The sequence below is a fragment of the Catharus ustulatus genome, chromosome 2, assembly GCF_009819885.2.
Source record: "Catharus ustulatus isolate bCatUst1 chromosome 2, bCatUst1.pri.v2, whole genome shotgun sequence".
Classification (NCBI taxonomy): Eukaryota; Metazoa; Chordata; class Aves; order Passeriformes; family Turdidae; genus Catharus; species Catharus ustulatus.
The window spans coordinates 18,110,025-18,126,279 of NC_046222.1; the positions used below are offsets into that span (position 1 = coordinate 18,110,025).

General features: G+C 40.1%; 1 protein-coding gene across 10 annotated transcripts in view; it reads right to left on the reverse strand.

Moving 5' to 3' along the window:
* Positions 1-16,255, reverse strand: part of BBX (BBX high mobility group box domain containing) — a 144,283-nt gene that overhangs the window by 39,581 nt on the left and 88,447 nt on the right. For 9 of the 10 annotated variants that reach the window (XM_033053609.2, XM_033053607.2, XM_033053606.2 and 6 more), the window contains 4 exons: positions 11,575-11,655; positions 9,314-9,394; positions 3,821-3,901; positions 476-556 (listed from right to left, as the gene is read on the reverse strand). In XM_033053609.2, the coding sequence (XP_032909500.1) occupies positions 476-556; positions 3,821-3,901; positions 9,314-9,394; positions 11,575-11,655 (324 nt within the window). The remainder of the gene's footprint in view (positions 1-475; positions 557-3,820; positions 3,902-9,313; positions 9,395-11,574; positions 11,656-16,255) is intronic. The other variant, XM_033053613.2, reaches the window with a different exon arrangement.

Consider the following 16,255-nt stretch of genomic DNA (forward strand, 5'->3'; position numbering starts at 1 on the left):
AGATCTGCTGAGAGTATCATAGCAGAACTTCTATAGGAAGTTATTGATCTGTTAGCTAACCTGAAAAATAAAATGGACATGAAAAGCAAAATAAATGAAAACAGCTAATGACCATTAACATGAATTTGTAATGACAATGCCTCAATTTGATAACAGTCATCAGTCCTCTCTCTCAACTATTTGTGTCCCTCAGCCAAACCCTAATACCTCAAAGCCTAAACCAAGAAATTGAATCAAGTTCAATTGCAAAGTCACTTCTCAGTTGCACCAGACTCTTAGAAACCTCTAAATTGATGGCTAATCTGGGGAAATCTTGACTTGTGGCATCTGAGCCATGATAATTTATGGTTTCCATAAGCAGCAGTGCAATTATAACTGTATCACTGTTCTGCACCGCAGACTTCAGCAATAAATAGCTTTAAATTCTCCACCCCACTGCACCCGGGGCAATTAGTCACTAGTGTTTTAGTATTACCTCTGCCAGCTGAAATAATGCTGATGTCCCGCACTGTTTCGTTAAATCAGAAGACCCTGAACGGGATGTACTTGAAGAAATCTGTGGAGAGAAAAACCAACACAAATAAAACATTCTTTTATCACTACCAATTCTGTATGTTTATAACACAGCTTTTGAAGGGATTGTTCCCTGCCACTTCCCAAAATTAATTCATAAGATTACATACTGAAAAAGAAAAACAGACCTGTGCATGCTGGTATGAATAAAAGCCCACTCCAACACTGCTCTGGTGGATAATGCCACTGTACGCTAAATAATACTTGCAGAATTGGGGTATTTCTTGTCAGGACTCCCTTTGAGGAACAGGATGAACTGAAACACATGCTCTCTCACACAGCAACAGACTCCAGCAGTTAAGCAACCATCTACACCAGCATGCAACCCAGCTGGTGGTGTTTTTAAAGGCTTAGCAGGACACTGGATTCCAAAATTTTTAATTATTTCATTTCATTATCATAGGTTAAGGAGTCTATTCCTTTCAGGCTATGCTACTGCCTTTTGGTACCCTACAGGACTCATATAAAAGAGATGCTGTGAACTCAAAGTTAAGTAGGAGCCCTCAAGCTTCTGGCAATCTTTAGTACTCCTCAGAGTAAAAGGAGGCTGTCATGCAAGCATGTAGCTGATTATCCTCCAGAATCTTCTTCCTGTATCAGGCCATGACTCTCTTCAGTACTTTAGAGAATTTTGCATCAGTTTTGAGCTAGGTGCAAAGAAATGATCTTTTTCTAAACCATCTTAAAGTATCAGTATCAGGATTGGCTACTAGCATGAAGAAAATGTTATATTTTTAAGGACATAGCCCATCATCTCTGAGCAGGCCTGTCGGTTTCTTATACCTCCTTCTGTAGGCTGCATAAGTGAAGTTATAAGGGACTGGGGAACGAAAGTATTTACACCCTTTTGGTTCACCCTATCCCTACAGACTCCATTTTCATTTCTCTCAACCAACATATCCTACACAGCTGATCGCAGAATTTGGCCTGTCACTGCCATAAAGGAAATAAAAAACAACACTGTTTCTGCATCTCCTGGAAGGTGCAGCTCTTCACAGCACCTCCCAAGCTCTGACCATCAGAGCTCACATGCTGCTCATGGCCAAGTGCTGCTAGTGCAGTGAAGTGGCCTCCTTGCCTTGGTGAGGTGATGCTCCACTCCCACACTGCCTCCCTTCACTCTCGTACCTCTGCACTGAAGGCTAAAGACAGAGCAAGGGACTCAGCAGAGCTGAACAGCAACAGCCTCCCAGGCTTCAGAATGCAGAGCAGCTGCTCCAACCATTTGCAGAAACTTAGAAACCCTCTGAATTTTTAGAAAATACTTTAACCCCCTTCTGCATTTTATTTTAATCACCATCTGTGAAATATTGTGAAATATCAAAAAGGAAGTGATAGGAAATAAGGGGAGAAAAAAGAAGATAAAATTGTTTAATCTACATAGCAAAGAGATGAAGGAGGAGCAGTGTGGTATGCTGAAGCAGACAGGCTCCCATGAACCAGACACTTGCCATGCCAACAGCATGGAAACAGTAGTCCAGTCCCCTCCAGAGCTCAGCATCTGCAGCTTGGAGTTACAGCAGCATAGCATTCTGTTAAATCCACTTGCAAACCTAAGACATCCTCGAGGTCATTATTAACATGGTTTATTGGGGATGCTCCAAACCAGGAACTGAACTGAAAACTTAAGCTGAATCTCTCACACATCCCAACACTAGAGATCTCCAAAACTGGGAAAAAAAGAAGAAAAAAAACCACAAAAGCACTGACGTCCTATAAGACCTAGAGACATGGAGGATGTGCCTAGCACATCTGCTGTGTTTTTCCCTGTTTGAACCAGAGCCTTTAACGTCCATTTTGTGTATTAAATTAGGCTTGCAGGAATCCATCTGAGCAATCACCGAGACATCACGGAATCCTGTCCAATATACAACGTCATGCTGCCAGACTTAGCTTCACTTTTTCTGCCACCTGCAGTACAAACTGTGCACTCCTGTGGACAAGCATCTGTCCTTCTACTAAATTAGAGCTTCACAACTTCACAGTCACATCACAACTTCTAATGCTGACTTCTAAAAATCAGGCTGTACTTGGCAATAAGCCTTACTCCAGAACAGCCCTACTCAGCCTGCTGCTGTCCTGTTAGAAGCCATATTAAAAACTCCTGGTGTCCCTGAGTAAGTATTACCAACCCTTCTGTTGTCCCAGAGCTGCAACAGCCAAATACCCTTATGGATCACTGATCACAGTTAGGTGTAATCACCCTTACACAGGCACTGCTGGCAATAGAGCACATAGCCATAAACTCTGCTACTGCCACAGACTGCCTGTACAGTAAGGCAGATTTTCTTCCACTCATGTAAGTTCCTATAAGGTCACAGTCTTGCAAGACTATCCATAGAACAAGACATTAAATACTTTCATTTCAATGTTTCCAATCTCTGCCTTTTTCCTGAGAGGGAATGACCTCACCAGCAAGAATATAGGGCTGGCTGCAACTAGACAGGATACAGAGAACCATTTTCCTTACTGAAATAGGATGTGAATTTGTAATAAAAAACTAAAGCACTACAACAAAAAACAACAAAAAAGTGTACAAGTAATGTGCTAGCATACTCCCTTATTTATCTGGAATACAGCATGTATCTCCATCTTTCAGTCATCACAAAGAATAGCATCTGCACATCAAACCTCATAGATTTTTGAGTAAATCATCCATATTAAAGAGGAGACCTCTACAAGGTTATATTTAAGACTCACAGAGCATTTCTAGTACTTTGAGGAAACCTGATCCAGCATTCTTGATTACTGCTGACAGCTGTCAATTTCAGAATTTAATACACTGCATCAACTTCCAACTCTTCATACAGATTCCTGATGACCTCAAAGTCTACTTTTATTTTCCTATTCTCAGTCCCTGATTAAGAAATGCACCTTCTAATCATTGTAACTTAAGCTTTATTGTTCTAATCCTGGTATCCAGTTCCTCATTAAGAAGAATACTGTTATCTCCTGTCTTTGCTGTTCTCCTGAGCATTGTTTTTATTACAGTTATGAAGCTAATTTTCCGAAAAAGAAGTATAACTTTCTGTGCTGTCTCTAAGAAAATACACACATTCACAAGTGTCTAAAAGACCAGGTCCCTGGGACCATAACACAGCCTGTTTCTCTTTATGTCATTACTAACTAGTCTGTGTTTCTGGAAATACCAAATTTCATGCTAGAGCAAATGTTAAACAATTCATACTTTTTTTGTGGAGAAGTTATACACATCCTCCCCTTCTGACACTACTGGGTATAACTTTACCTCTGCCAACTGGAAGAGTGCCGACTTCCCACAGTGCTTTACTGGCTCGGGACTTGGCAACTGGGAAGTATTTGATGAGATCTAGGTTACAAATGAACAAAGGAGAAAATATTTCAGTAGCACATAGGAAAGACAGAAAGGAAGGGAGAAAAAGAATGGACAAGAAGAGATTAGTTAAATCAGTTAATTTTAGTTCTTTCTGGCAAAAGGCCCTACTTCAGATAGGCAACCCCACCCAAGAAACACATAACATGTAGAAAATAGGAGAATAAAAGTAAATGCATCATTCTTCCCTTGGATTACACTCATGGATACTCTATGTTTGTACTGTCCACAGCTAATATTTTGTCATGCTGTGTGTTTTCTGCATGTTTTATGTGACCAAGTGAACAAATACTACCTATTGCTTAAAAATATGCACTATTAGTTGTTAAGGTTAAATAAAATTCTCCCAGAAGGTCTGGGCAGTATTTCTCATTACTTAGATATAGAAGAGGACCATCTGTCCTCACAGGCCATTCTTGTTTCACTTTCTTTAGTTATGAAAAACAAAGTAAGATCTATGTCAGGAGATCAAATCTAGCCTTCCAAAGAGCTGTTGGTGTGCCAGCACTTGTGATGAGTAAATAACCACCATTACTACTTTAGGGAATTGCTTTTACAGCCAATTTTTTTCATTGCTTTCCAGTGCAGCATTAAGAATTTGGAAATACAAGAATTATTATTTCTGATACATAAGTGTTTTTGGCATAGCATTGCATGGTTGTATGTGACCTGGAAGCCTTTAAAAGCCTTGGGACAAAATCACCAGTGCTTCTGTGGTATCTCCCTCACCACAAATGTCACTCTTAGGACCATGATTAGGCAGGTAGCAACAGGACAAAGGCGATGGTTTTAAGCCGAAAGAGGACAGGTTTATGGCAGATGTTATGGAAAATTCTGAACTCAGAGGGTGGTGAGGCACTGGAACAGATGGCCTAGAGAGGCTGCTTTTCAGTGCCAGGCTGGATGGGGCTTTGAGAAACCTCACTGAGTGGAAGGTGTCCCTGCATGTGGCAGGGGGGTTGGAATGAGATGACCTTTAAGATCCCTTCCAAGTCAAACCATTCTATGGTTCTATGATCTTCCAGATGCAAAAATGATCATGTTTGCCTTTCTCCTTGTAATTAATTCTTTCTTTTGAACTAGGTTATTTGAAGAATTTATCTTTCAATTACCTGTCAAAGAATTTATTATTACACTCCCCACAGCATCCTCCTCCAACAATCTAGGACATCCATTTCACTTAAAGCTATTTTAAATATATTGAATAATACTCAAATGTGCACTAATAGTAATTTTTAATATTAAACTGAAATATTTCAACATCCTAGTTTTGCTTTGAGACAGTTCAAGTTCAGTGAACCTGCACAGAACCTGCACCACTTGACTAAGTGATCTTGTACACTGCACTTTGCAGGAACATGGTCTCAACTTTTTATCTGTCTATTATAGCAAATACTCATTTCAATATTTTTTTCCAGCACAATATGAATGGCAGAAAAATTATAGAACAACACTCACACACACTGAATTATAACTTGAAAACATACAGGCATATCTTGCCTCCTGATGCACAAAGTGAGGAAAAAGTAAAGAAATCCTGACAAGACAATAGGTGTTCCTAACAAAATGTGAGATCTTTATAGTACTAAAAGAAAGAGAGGAAGCAAACACTTCATATCAGAAAAAAAAATCTTTCAAGAGTTAAGAAAACAAACAGCAAGCAACACAAGCGTGTAACTCATGCTGATGAAGTTACTGGCCAAACATCAGAAGGAAAAGAATGGCTGATCAATCATCTCTCAGTGAGATTACAGATCCCATTCCCTATCTTATGAACATCTTCCAGTCTTAATTAAATAATCAGAACCTCCAGTACTATAATCACAAGCAGTCCTTTACTCATGCAGAGGGATAACTGGAGAATCATTAGGATCAAGTTGCTATTTTTTTTATTACAATACAGGTGGGATGTTAGCTACTATATTACATTTTATTTGCAAAAGAAGCATGGTACTACTTTTTCATCTTCCTCCTAGAATAGGCATTTCATTTCAACACAACCACTTAATAATTTCAGTATGTGGGCAAACAGCAAATACATTTGTCAGTACCTGGGAAGATTACAGCTTTACATATTGGAAAGCTGGAAAACACTCACTAGTTTTTGCACTCCCAATTTCAAGGCATTTTGACCAAAAGTTTGGGATTCAAACTTCCTGTTCTGCACAGAAATAAATGGAGAGCAAACCATCTCAAAGTGAGTACATGAGAATGCAGACAAAATCATCCTCAGGCATGCTTTTCTTCTTAGATGATAGTAATATGCTGGACTAGCAAAAAAAATGCCACCTTGTTGCATGCTGCACGCGACTTCTCTCTCTTTTATTTATTTTTTTAAACTAAATCACCTAGAGAAAAGAATTAAAAAAGCAGCTGAAAGCAAAGAGTTTGTTAGTTGTGAATTTGTTTTATTTTTAAGATGGCTGAACTAGCAATTCTTTTGCTTCTACACCCCAGAAGCCTTTTCTTTAATAATGAATAAGAGTTTAGGAAAGTAAATCCAAGAGGTACTCATCTTTCCTCTCAAGGAAGCAATCACCACCATCTGTTCACATTTGCCAAACACAGATGCAGTAAGACCAAGAGAGCAAGGGGTCCCATCTGTTCTGCTTCCCTCCCATGGCAAGGAAGGGGACAGTGACCAGCCCTCGTGAGCAGCCAGCCTGCAAACAGCCACTGCCCTCAGGAACACAGCCCACAGCCCAGAAATCACTTTCCATAAAGGTTCCAATGAGAAGGACAAAAGTAGGGCCAACTAACTGCAAGGTCAGAGCAGCATGAGAAAGCCAAAAGTATAAGTTGACAACAGTCCAAACTTCATAAAGCTCTTATGAAGATGTCACATCATCTTTGAAAACCTCCAAGGCACTTGTCTGGGCACCCATAGGAGCAAACAAAGTCTTGCTCCCAGGATTTTCATCATCTGTTGTGGCAAGTCACTGGGCAAGCCTCATTAGCCATATCCTGAGCAGCTTTAATTGACAACTATAGCACTTGGGCTAGACAACCATATGAAAGACTAACTGAGGCTGTAAAGACAAAAAGAATCCCATGCTATGCTACACATAATGAGCTGTTTCTGAGTGACAGGGCACTTGTACTCCTGGGGTAAAGGTGTCTGTTTTAAATGACAAACCTACTCAATGGGATCGCTGTCTTCACAAAGAGGCACTCTTACTCACCCTGCTGCAAAGGCGGTGAAGAGAAAGGCAACATATGAGGAACACCCAGCCAGAACCAAAACTGAGCTGGGATGGCTGCCAGAAGTCTCCAGGCACACCAGACCAAAGCACACTTCACATTTCTTCACAGGTCTACTTGGCTACTGGTTAAATAACTACTTTCTCTCCCTCTCTTTTTTCCTTTTTAGCACTGTACATTGCTTTCAGCAGCCCACTGCAAATTGCTTGCCATAATTTATCTCACTAAATGCAGTAATGCGCTCATATAGACAAGATGCAGTGAGAAGTGGCACAGTAAGGAATAGGACTTTTGCCAAATCTGACAAAGACAGCCTGTGCAAATGAAAGCCCTTATAGCTGAAAGAGCACAAGTAGCTTTAGCAGTAGAGGAGAAAGTTAAAAGAGGTTCTGTAATATGCTCAATACCTTCCCCAGGAGCACCCTAAATTAAATCATCAGGCTATAAGCTTAGAAAAACGCCGTTTCTCTACTGCTATAGATAAAAAATTGTGCTCATCGCTGTCATTAAGGTTTTACAGGAAGAATAACCATGGCTAACGAGGGGGTCGTTTAAAATTTTGTTTTTCTTTTTTTTCCTCTTTTCCAGATTTCTGTCTCCTATTTCCAGTCACAGGACAAAATCAACCCCTCCAGACTGCACACACATTTAAATATTTTTACAAGAAAAAGGGATTAACCCTGACTCTAAAACTGTCTTCAGTAAATCCTAATTAACTTTCTAAGCACCTCTTCTACCTAACGTTTGATGATTCATATATGCACTCCAATGTGTCAAAGGAGCTCACTCAGGATAGTGGAATGCAACCCAATGCACTGTCACATCCCTATGACTATTTTCACGTTTGTAATTTAGTTTGTTCAGTTAGGAGAGTAAATGATTTCAGGTTCTGTGAAATTCTGAGAGTATGGATAAGCCAGGTTTTATGTGACAATTTAAGAATGTTGTACTAAATGCAATACATACTCTGTTCAACTCTGTAGATATCCAGAATGACTGAGTTTTTGCAATTAAGTCAGCAGACTCACTTGCATTATTATTCCAGTATTTTGCACTAAAATTAACAAGAAATGTTCTCCAGCTTGTGTCTTTTAACTTGGTTTTAAAGTCTGGCTTTAGCACACAGTTTCTTAATTTTCTCAAAGAGCTTTGGAAATGGATTTCTAACTTTCAAAAGTGTGGTACATATAAAAACACTTTCATGATTAACCTCTGATTTCATGATACTAACTCTACTTTATCTTTTACAGGCGTGTTTGTAACCAGGTATTTTCTGGCATCTGAATCAGTAAATTGATTTGTCTTCCTAGGCCCTCCTAAGAACAACACCAAGGTCCATTCTAGCCAAGCTAAAACCACATAGTAGACCATTAGCTAAACATTTCAAAGAAGGAAGTGTGTGGTATGTAGCCAAACCTCTGTACACACAAAGAATAACGAACAGGGTATCTTTCAATCCCTTTATGTTCCTCTGCAGTAGCACCAGCTCCAATCCCAGACTTTTCAGACACACACAAAATGAACCAGTGCCATAACTGATTCTGCAAGCAGTATCAGACTCCCCCAAATGGGCAAGAACAGTATATGTGTGGAAAGTCAATTCAGAGGCACATTCAACACAAGGGAGAAGAAATTCCTAAAAGCAGCATTTCACAAACTCCAAATCTTCAATATGTGGAGGAAGGCAGAACAGCTACATCCTTACGGGAAACCGTAGGTTTGCTAAGTCACCACCTAAGGATGCTGTTAAATATCCTTGTGGCCCTTGTGATAAGCTTCCCTTGCAAGGATTCTTCAAATGAATCCTGCCTCTAGGGCAGTCACCATTCTGCCCTGCTGCAGCTTCTTCCACAGACAGAGCACAGCATCATTTCAGAGAGCCTTTTAATTGCTGTTGTCCTAGATGTAAATTAAAATATCATTTGGACAGTAAGTCTGCAGTGATCCTTTGGGTATGGAAGGCTAGCTAATGTTCACAAGCCCAGTATCTCTCAGCTGGTAGAACTGGCCAACATCTCATCCAATCACAGGCTATTCACCCCATGGTTTTCTCAGCACAATTCTGTCAGGAAGATACACATCTCCTGATGGGAATCCCTGATAAGACAGGGTGCTTAGCCATTCAGTGACAACTCTTACGGTTCCCTACCTCCTCCCATCCTCCCCCACCACATTCAGTCATTATACCTCAGCAAACTGGAACAATGCAGACTCCTCTGTTTGTTTTACTGCCCCCAGGACTCCAGGCTGTGATGTGTTGGAAGAGATCTGTCAGGAAAACAATTATGCTTGTATTAGCGAAGTCTTCAGTTTCAGTATCACACTTCAATATGCAATCTTTATAATCTGTTATAAACAGACTCCTGGTAGTCCAGCGTATGCAAACACGTCTCAGCACACCCTTAGAACAAACAATATCTGCTTTCCAGGATACACATAAACAAGTGATCTCTGAAATGGGAATCTTGAATTATTTTTCAGAAAGAAAATCTTTCCTAGGATCAACAAAACAGGCTTCTTTTGAAGGGCTTTTATTGACCTGCTGATATGTGCAAGAAGGGTTAGCAACAAATACTTAACACTGTATTGTATTTCACAGTTCAGTGGAAGACCTGACACTGCAGAATGGTGGTGATGACAGAGCACAAATTGCTACTTAGCACAGAAGGTAAGTGTGGACAGGAACACAATGTGAGCAGGTATTCCGAGATACCAGATCTATCCCACACACTAAGGTAACTGCATTTCATACTGTTTAACTTCTGTCAATTAATTTTGTTGCAAATGACACCTCTGATTAATTTTAGACCTCACTACGAGTATCAATTATTTTGCCACTTGACACACATACCTACCATGCACTGGTTAGGTGTACCCTCTCTACAGGCTGTTTAACATCCTGGAAAAATAAGACTAGCTAATTTGCATTTCTAATTACTGATTGTCAGCAAACTACTTCTAAACCACGTTTTAGCAGTGCAGGTAAGCTTGTTTCCTGGCACCCACTGAAATTTTTCTTCAATGGGTGAGGAAAAGCCAGAGGTCAGAAGCCCTTAGCAAGGGAGTATCTGGCAGCACAGAATTCATGCCTACTACCACTCTGGCACTTCCCTCCTTCAGCACTGTAAAATGAACTGCAACAATTAGGTAAGCTAGTATTTGTCTTACTCTTTAAAAGATTCAGCAGTGAAATTCAATATAAGACATTGCTCTACTGACAGTATAAGCACACAGAAGCATCTCAGAAATATGGGAAGATGGATATTGAATCATTACTACAGAAGTGTCAAAAGTGACACTGGAATTAACCAATTCTAAGAAGTCTCTAAGTATTGCTTTTCATTGCTGGCACATCAGGCATTTCCTCTTCCTAACAAGAAAAGCCAGCAGGCTGCTTAAGAGCCTAATTACAGGTTATCTACTTCACTCTGGCCATTACCTTTAATCAGAAATAAAGGATCAGTACTCCAATTTATTTCTAATATATTTAAAAGACTCAGATCTTAAGTTGGAACTCAATTGTGCACTGATGTTAAAACATCCAACTGAAAAAAAAGTACTGTGTGCTATTGCAATGTATCTGCTCCAGAAGTGATGATGTTTTAGGGAGGAATATGAAGGTGCAAAGGCAATGGGTAGTAAAGACAAGCAAGTCAGATTCACAGCTGGTGTGAATACAGGTAGTAAAAAGTCCCTACTATGACAGAATTTCTTTCCATATACGCTTACTTAAAAACTACCCAGTGCCCTGTAAAATCAGTATCTATACAACTAAATATTTCTGTGTCACGTATTATGACTATTTCAAAAGTTGGAACAATACCAAGAAACAAGTAATGCTTGCAGAGGGCTAGAGTTACTTGCAATCTCGGTTTTGTTATTTCTATCAATGAAACCCATTAAGACTTGGATGAAACTGTTTTCTTTCTTCAAAGAAAAAGAACAACACACACACCAGAGTTGCATTTCCAGCAATAACTGGAGTATGTTGACAAAACGTGTCATACATTGCAAAATTAAAGCACACTTGCATAGAGTCGTTTGGTGGTTCTAGAATAAAATTTTGGAAATTTAAGAACTACAATTATTTTTGATGGAGTCCATGACTGAAGCAGCCACACTAGATATAACATCCAAATACTGATTAAAACCTTAGTTAATAAGGCTCTAGTTTAAAACTAAGTGCAGGAATGACATATCTCCAAATTACAGCTTAAACCACAGTTCCATTATTGCACTTGGGTTTCCACCATGGTCCTGAACACCCTGTCTTGCACTTCAAGTCTGACCAACCTGATAAATGATTCAACAGTATAAACCCAAGAATGAGGGAACAAATAAAAGCATCAATTTTAGTTAAAGACATTTGATTTTTCTTTCAATTGGACATTGGATGCTTCTTAAAAGGAAGCACTTAGAAAAAAAACCCCTTTTTTAAAGAAACTCACCTCTGCAAACTGAAACAATGATGACTTCTGACAGGCTTCTGTAGAATTAGATGCATCAGACTGGCAAGTACTGGAGGAAACCTGAAACAAGGAGAGTGCAGAGTAAGACCTCAAAGGTGTTTCTCTCAAGCTAAAAGCAACAGTGAGCAAAACAAGCCATTTAGGAAAAGAAGGATAAGCTAATGCTTCGCAGTCCTGGAAAGATTAAATATAATTTATAGATGAAAACATAGTTTAGCATCCATTTTAATGCATTTGAAAATTGTCTTAGAAGAAAGACCACAAAAATACCAGGGTTTTCTCCTCCTTTTATGATTCTGAACTCATCAGAATAGTTTTACGCAATAGAATACTCAGTGGATTATACCCAACTACACACATAACTGTCTTGTATTGGTCATGCTATCAACACTGTTATATCTGTAATCTATGCTATAATTCTGAGTAAGATTACAGAGAAGGCAAAAAATATTTTGAAGACACAGTTGATGACAGAAATACTAATTAGAAAAATAATCTCCAATCATAACAGCATGAAAATAAATAGATAGAGGTAGCACAGAATTTCTCAAATCACGTACCTAAACATACATTTTAGGGGTGCTCTTGAGAAGCAGTTAAAGAAACTAGTTATAGATGAAAACAAAATACAAAACCAAAAAACAAAAGTCTTAATTGAATTAACACAGATCTTAGCCATGGTATTTTTATTAGCTAGAACTGTGTTGATCAAGCATATTTCTGTAAAGGAATTCTATCAAATATGATATATTCATTGTCACATGTGAGTGTAAAATATTTACATGCCTAACTCCTAGGAGAATGAGGTACTGTTAGTATAAAATAAGGCATGTAACATGGCTTGTAAGAAACAGAAAAAGAGGAAGGAGGCTTTGTAATTTGTAACATTTTAGAAAAAGTAACAAGATGGAAACTTTTCCCCTAACAATTTTTTCCCCCGTGAAATTTCAGTTTATTTAAAAGATTTAAAAATAAATGTGGGGCTTTTTCCTATTCATTACCTAAACGAGTAAATCAACAGCTTTTATTGGTGAAAGCACAGGAGCTTTAGCAACTGACTGCACCTGTTGTTAGGAAGCACAAAGCCCCAGAGCACATGCAGGCCTACAGCACGTGCAGCTTGCCCTGCTGCTGTTTGTCTGAGATCCTGAAGCACTGCAACAGCAACAGCAGCATACACTTTGGAATCTGCTACCCACGCTCCCCTGGAAATACTAAATCCAAATGGAGCAACCCACAGGCCAAGGGGAAATATATCAATGTGACAATTTGCTTACATATACAAACAAACTTGTTTCTTCCCTGCCATAAAACCCAGCAGCAACAGTGACTCCTGTGATCTATATTTCCACCGTATTTATTGAACACTGAGCAAAATGTTTTATCAGTGTACTACAGGAGTACAGCAACCCAAAGGGCCACAAAGAATCTCCTGCTTTTTGTGCTACTGTTTTCACTGATGTAATGTTTATTACTGACTTTTATCATGTTTCTGTACAGTCTAAGATGTCTGTGCATCAACAGTAGTCTGGACTATACCAGAAAAACACTTTGCTGCTTTCTGAGTGACCCATCTCTGAAAATCTGAGACTCTGCAGAGGTGTAAATACGTAAGGTTGCTGCCCGCACATCTGAGTACTCATTTGGTTATTTCAGGCCATTGCACTGGTGGGATCCTTAAAGGAATAACCAATTTTTGTTTCCCATGTTTTCTGCAGTTCAGCTAGCTGCCTTATACTGCTTAGCTCTGAGTTTGGACATTGAGCCATGGACCTCAGGAGCACTGTGCTGGAGTGGCAGTGCTCTTCCAAGAGGGGCTATCCTGGCTCAGCCCCTCAACACAGGCGCTGTCAGACACTCAGGATGAGCCTTCTCCCTGCCTTGGAGGCCATGTGCTAGGGGCTGGGCACAGTTTATACACCTGGTGGTACAAGAACCACTTGCTGTGGGAGGTGTGGAGCCCAGTTTTCTAAAGTCTTGTGTGTAGAGGAGAGATTGCTGGTGCTCAGTAACTCAGTGGAGATTTTGTGGTTGGAACCACTATCCTTTTCCTATCAATTCCTGCTACTCTTTAAATTAAGGCTGTTGCCTTTACTTGGCAGAGCACTAGTTTGATCTTGTTTCTTCTACTCTGCTGCTCCCCAATCACTCTTGACCTGTGGGAAACTTATTATCTCCAGGACTTCTAACCTTTGCCAGGTTGAACCTGATCAAAGCATTAAAATAATTACCAGAGGGAACAGATGCACAGATAGTGCCATTTTGTGCATCTCATTTCCTGCTCTAATAAAATGTCCTTAACATCCCATTTCTTCTCCTGTTTCTTCCTCCCAGCCTTCCCTCAAGCTGCACTGAGAGATTTTTCACTTCTGATTCACACTTTGCACAGACCCTGCACCACATGCAAGACAGCCTTTTGTTCTCAAAAAGAAGGAAACCACAGGCCTTCCTTTCCCTGTAGGTTTCCATCACCTGCTCTAAAACGATATCACCGAGCAAGGGTGGAGGAAAACCCCCAGGAGAGCCGTGCTCTGACCGGTGCGAGGCGCTAGCGCTGGCAGACAGGCAGGCTTTGGAGGATGCTCTGGATTCGGGATTTCTGGGCAGTAACCTCCAGAGAGTCCACTAGGTGCTGCTGTAAGGCAAGGAAAGGGCCTGACGGACGAGTAAGGGAGATGAGCAGGGAGGCGAACGGGCGAGCAAGGAGCGCTGCTCACCCGGCTTCAGCCTTGCTGCGGTAACCTGCGGGGAGGACCAGGCTTTGCCTGGCACAGCCACAGCAGCTGGAGCACACCCATCCAGCATCTCTGATGAGGTGTTCAACAAAATATGCTCATACACCGCTGTCTGGTGTGACTGATGAAAAATGCAAATGAAAAAACTTATCCAAAATGCAGGGGGGGAAGCTCACTCATACCCATGTCCTGTAAGGTGTGTAGCTTCTCTTGCCTATCTGCTTAGTAACTTAGTAATTCCAGCTGCTGCCTAGAAATCAATCACCTACCAACACTGACTTCTGTTACCAGAAGAGAAACTCTCTAATCTATTACAAAACTTTCCAAAAACGGGAACATACTGGCAGTATACAGAGATGGCAACTGAAGCTTCAAAACAATTTTGTAAATACCACTGCTGTGCCTCTTCCCGTCCTCCTGCTACGAGGTCACTTGGTTACCTGACATCTGGGCTTCTGACAACTTGAAGATTAAACATCTCATTTGAAAACCCCCTATCCATTCATTTAGCTTACACTTGAAACAGAACATCAGCAGGTGTTTGAATGCTTTTCATGGGATTAGCAGACCTCTAAGGACAATGTCCTTCATTCTCTCTCAGGAGCTGAGCAAAACTGTGCCAGTGCTACCCTCCCCTCCATTAACAACTGTAAGACTGTACGAGTATGTAAGACCTATGCTCACAAGGCCAGTCATACATACACACAGCAGTCACTATGTATGCTGACAGGTAATCCTGTGTCTTGCAGATCCCCAGTGTAAGAATCATGTGTGTACACGTATCTTAAGTGTATACATACACTTTAATGAAAATTTAGACTACATGTTATAATTTAGAGCATTCTCTAAAATATGAGATTTTTTAAAATGTGACACTCCTTTTTAAAAAAATAGAAATGGCAAGGATTTAGATGTACAATGTATATTTATATACCCATGTGCAAATAAAAACAATACATATTTTCTCCATAATAAATCAACTTCTGAATCTCTTTCACTAACCATACCTCTGTAGTCACCTCAGTACACCATATTCTCTCCCATGTGGGTACCAACTCTAATACAACACATCTGACTCCTCTCCTATGAAGAGCAAAGCAGCTTCCCAATTCTACAATGAATTATTGAGCTGCTTTCTGAGTCTATCATACCAGCTCCTAGCATGTTCTGCTAACCTCCCAGCTGCTGGATTGAGTGTGAGATCATAAGCATGGAAATCCAACCACAGGTTATCCTAAAGGCATGTAAAAATGACCATCTTACATCTCCTCTGTCCGCATGCCTGAGGGTGGGAAGACAGAAAAGCTGTTCAGTTATTCAAGTCTAAATAGATTTAGGATCACTACTGCGTTTGAGAAACACATGACTAAGAAATATTTATTCTGTATCTATTCACCAGTGAAACAAAAGAAAAGAAAGGAAAAATGGAAGACACACCAGGGCTGCCACACAAAAGAAACTGAGAAAGTCTCTCAGCACCTGGACACACAGCTGGAGACTTAACTCCTGCTAACAAGCAATGAGGAGGATTGAACTTTGTTCATTTGGGTCCCTTTAAGAATACCAATTATTCCAATTGATCTGGAGGAGGTATTTTACAAAGGGAACCCTCAAAAAGAATCAGAGATGTGTCGTTTTCCTGGAAAAGTGCCCTGTCCCTTAACCATTTGTCAAATAGGGTAGGACAATTAAAATACAGTAACTCATTAGTAACTGCGGGCTAAATTATGGCCCATCACAATTCTAACAATCCCCCGACTAGTTTTGTCTGGGATGTATTTATGACAATTATTTTGCTCTACATTTTTGGGGAAAACAGATTACTCAGATTAGCTTGCTTCTTTGATGTGAAAAGCCAGGTTTCAAAAGAAGACTACAGCTCCAGAAGAGTAGAGCCTAGTTTATACATGAAGTGAAACATCACA